Raw genomic sequence first — 3,995 nt, forward strand, 5'->3', positions numbered from 1 at the left:
AGTGAAAAATGTCTTCCTAAGATCTAACCTAAATTTCCCCTCTGTCACCAATAGAGCTCAAAAGCAAGCCCACTTTCTGCATTACATGAGCTTCTCAGGGCCTTATTCCCTCCAGTCAGGAGCTGAACCTACATGTGAGGCTGTTCCATCCCAAGTGCAGGGCTTTGTATTTGTATTTGTTGTAATTCCTTGGAATTCCTGTTGGTCCATTCCTCCCTCTAAGCAGCAGCTGAGCTCTTCAGAGTTACCTCTGTTCACATTATACCTCTGGATTCTATACTCCTTCTGTAAGTGCTCACTCTTACCTACTCTGGTGGGCAGAACATGGGCCTGTACAGATATTTAATTATCCAGTTTTTCCTTCCTATGTGCATATCCAGAACTCTGTACCTGAATGTGAGCACAAGAGCTGAGCTGGGACTCCTTGTTGCTCACACTGGAATGGAAAAGCCTCTAGAACCTGACAGCTGGTGACAGGTTCCACAGGCACCACAAACTCCCTCATCCTTACCTTTAACTGGATGAGCATTCCTTCACAGCACACCCTCCCAGAGCACCACAAGTTATATATGTGTTCATTTTCTTGATTTAGCTTCCCAGTGCTTGTAGCTTCTTTATTAGTGCCATCATCCCCTGAGGAAAACAGCAGTGAGAGAGAACCACAACCTGAAGTCACAAACTGGAACACCAAAGTTCACCAGAAGGCTCAGAGCTCACACCACGTTACAGAAAAGGATTTGCTACAGCCTATGTGGTCAAAATCCAGCTTTATTCAGATACCAAAACTGGATCTTTGTCATTATGGAACTCACCAACAAGAGCAAAGTTACTTTCCAGCAGCTCCCTGTGAGTGTTGAACCAAGCGTGAGCCAGCCGGTTGTTTTTGTTCTTCCCGATGATGTAGTTCATGATGTAAGCCAGGAGACCTGTCACCATCAGGATCTCCATGTAGTAACTCTCCCAGCTGTTCTGAAGGTGAGCAGGGACCTGTGTAAGGCAACAGAAACTTTTACATATTGAACAAGTGGATTTTATGTACACAAACCATTTTGGGAATGCAGAGTACTGGAGAAGCTCCATCCCCAACCCAGCAGGAAGCTCCACAAAGGCAACAGGACAGAGCTAAGCCTACATAATGCACTTGGCTCTGCTGGGGCACAGTGAGCATACAGGAAACAACTGGGAACAGCATTCCCAAAATACTCGCTTAATACAAACAAAATACTTCTCCTTTCCAATAGAGCTCAGAGTAAACAGCCCAGCATTTCAACTCACTGAGCATTTGAGCTTGCTGCCCTGCCCATCACAGCATTATCTGATCATCATGTACCTTCTATTGAAATCCTGATGTCCAGGAGCATTTTCAGGATGCCACCAAGAGCCACAGGCTGTGGGGGGGAGCAGGGAAGCCTTCCTGACCTTGCCACCTCAGAGATTAATTAGCCATTCTGTTATCACTGTACCCCCCTTCAGTCACAGAAGTATCCAAACCTTAATTTTCACTAACATACTTAAAAAGAGATCTTAGGGGTAATAAAAATGCACCTGATCATTCTGTGAAACACTGTCTTGGGAGGCAACAAGGTGATTCAGCATGGACAGAGAGACTGGTTTCAAAACCCATCCATTTCTAAGGTGAAACTTTAGTCACAGACAAGCTAAAAACCACACTTTGTACATTGCAGGTGCACATTAGTACCCCAGTGACATTCCTGGCACACTGCCTTGAGAAAATAAGTGATGCAACTCCAACTAGAAAGCAGATCAACAGTTATACCTACATTAACTATTGTTATGGGGTCTTTGTTTTTGCTATGAGATGCATCTGGTTTCTCTTCATAGCCTTCAAACTCCTCATCATCATATGGTTCACTCTCAGTATCACCTTCCTAAAGGACAAAAATCACAAACAGCATGAAAATCCAAAGCCCAGGAAGTAAAATCCAAAAAGATAAGGTGAGAGAGAAAGAGACACTATTAGGAAACACAGAAGATGAGGCCTTACCTGCGTGTCTGCATCATCAAAGTCTTCCTGATTCTCATCCTGACCCTCAAGCTCTACAGTGGCTTCTTCTTCATCATCTTCTGTAGTGATGATCCTCTGAGGAGACTCTGTGACTGCATCTTCACTCACATCTTCAAATTCAGCAAAGTCATTATCATCATATTCCATAATGTCATCTCCATCCTCAAATTCATCATACTTTGCCAAAGCAAAGCTCCATGGGATGAACAGGAAAGCAATAAAAAGATATAAATTCTTCATTTTCACTGGAAAAAAACCAAAAAGGGACTCTTTGCAATGATAGATTTAATTATCAATTTTGTTACATCACACCATTACAATCCCCAACTCCCATGAGCTATTTAAAAACACTACGAGGGTCACACCAGAGAGAGAAGTAAACCCCTGCCTGATCTTGCCATTTTCTCTATAAAGTGACTACTGATACAAGAAAAAATAACTTTGAAGGTGAGATTGCTTATGGCAGCAGCAAATTCACATCTGGCCATGCTGTTCAGATGAGCAAGTTTGGAAGCAGAAATGTTCCACTATAAAGCTCCCTCCATTAAGCATCTCCCACCCAGCACTGCCAGCTCACTTCTGAGACCACACTCTGTGCCTACAGTTGTTATTAATTAGCAATTAGACACAGTCAGCTCAACCAATGTGTAACAGCAGCAGTAAATCCTAAAATGCACTTGATTAATTTTAATGATGCTCCAATAGTCTCTTAGTTCCAAAGTGCCCATCTGTGATTTTCTAGCCTGCCTGCTCAGAATCAGGTCCCACAGTGTCCCAGCACAATTTCTGCTTAGAAACAAAGACCTTTTCTTGGGAGTTCAACCAAAAAAAAAAAATAAAAGGCAGGAAGAGGATGGGTATTACACCAGGCCCTGAACCAACAGAGTAAACTGGGGCTCATGAGCCCAAAGCTCTCCCCAAATCAGCCACAACCCTGCAGAGTTCATCAGTTCACCTTTTTTCCCCCTCAGCTTCCCGTCTTTTCTGCTCGATCTCAAAACAGTCCCAGCCCAAGGAGGAGCTTCTCCCAGGTCCAAAAACGGAGCCCCAAAAGGCAGCTCTAACTCTCCTGCTGCACTTCCCAACCAGCCCCGGAGGATCAGCTGCACCAGGCTCGGCTGGGAGGCTCATTTTACTCCCTCCGGCAACCAGAGCCGAGTGGGAACCCGAATGTTAATGAGAGCGTGCTCTTACAAACTCAGAATAGAAACGATTTGGTTTCTAAATTTGACCAGCTCTCCTCTGAGTGCCTCACACAGGGAACCCACTGTGAGACAGGGATGACAAGGACGGCAAAAATAAGCACCTCTGTCAAAGACTCCTCACTCCAGCAAAACCTGCACAGAACACGTTCACAGAATGTTAAAACAGGATGGGAAGCACAAGGTAGTACCATTGTGTGCATACCTCGTAATTTTATGTGAATTTAAGCAGAAAAAAAAACCCCAAACCACTATTTAGATAGAACAGAATTTGCACCCAGAGGTTAAAAACCACCAGGACAACGGAGCCACCTGCTCGACCAAACCCCAGCAGTTTCACAGTAAGAATTTCGAGACTATTTGAGCATATCCACTCTCAGAAGACCCGACAACTCCAAAGAGCTTCCTGGAAAATAAACCGTGGCCAATTCCAAGGGCACGTTTGAGCTGGAGGTGGGTGGAAGCTGGAGCACCCCCTCAGCTCAGCATTCCCTTAGAACAGGGTCCAAGTACAAACTCCAGGAAGCAGAATATGCCTTGGTAGGCTCTCCACGCTCCACACCCCACCGAGGGACGGGTTCCCTCCCCGATCTCCACACAGGCTGCCCAGAACTCAGCGGCAAGAGAAACGACTTCACCGTAACCCGAAGGTAAATAAACAGCGCTGCTGCTGCTCCTCGTGCAGGACATTTACCCGCCTGGGACCTGCTCAATAAATCTCGAGTCTAGACCCAGCTCAGTAGATTCTGGAGAGGGGCCGGGCCCCG

At 45.4% G+C, this 3,995-nt stretch overlaps 1 protein-coding gene across 1 annotated transcript in view; it reads right to left on the reverse strand.

Annotated features, from left to right (window-relative positions):
* CCDC47 (coiled-coil domain containing 47) overlaps window positions 1-2,266 on the reverse strand; it is an 8,731-nt gene extending 6,465 nt beyond the window's left edge. The window contains exons 1-4 of the mRNA XM_018084613.3: window positions 2,006-2,266; window positions 1,782-1,889; window positions 813-987; window positions 512-633 (exon numbers count right to left, since the gene is read on the reverse strand). Of these exons, the coding sequence (XP_017940102.1) occupies window positions 512-633; window positions 813-987; window positions 1,782-1,889; window positions 2,006-2,266 (666 nt within the window). The remainder of the gene's footprint in view (window positions 1-511; window positions 634-812; window positions 988-1,781; window positions 1,890-2,005) is intronic.
* Window positions 2,267-3,995: the final 1,729 nt, after the last annotated feature.

This window comes from Manacus vitellinus, unplaced genomic scaffold (genome assembly GCF_001715985.3).
Source record: "Manacus vitellinus isolate BGI_N305 unplaced genomic scaffold, ASM171598v3 scaffold_72_pilon, whole genome shotgun sequence".
NCBI classification, from domain to species: Eukaryota; Metazoa; Chordata; class Aves; order Passeriformes; family Pipridae; genus Manacus; species Manacus vitellinus.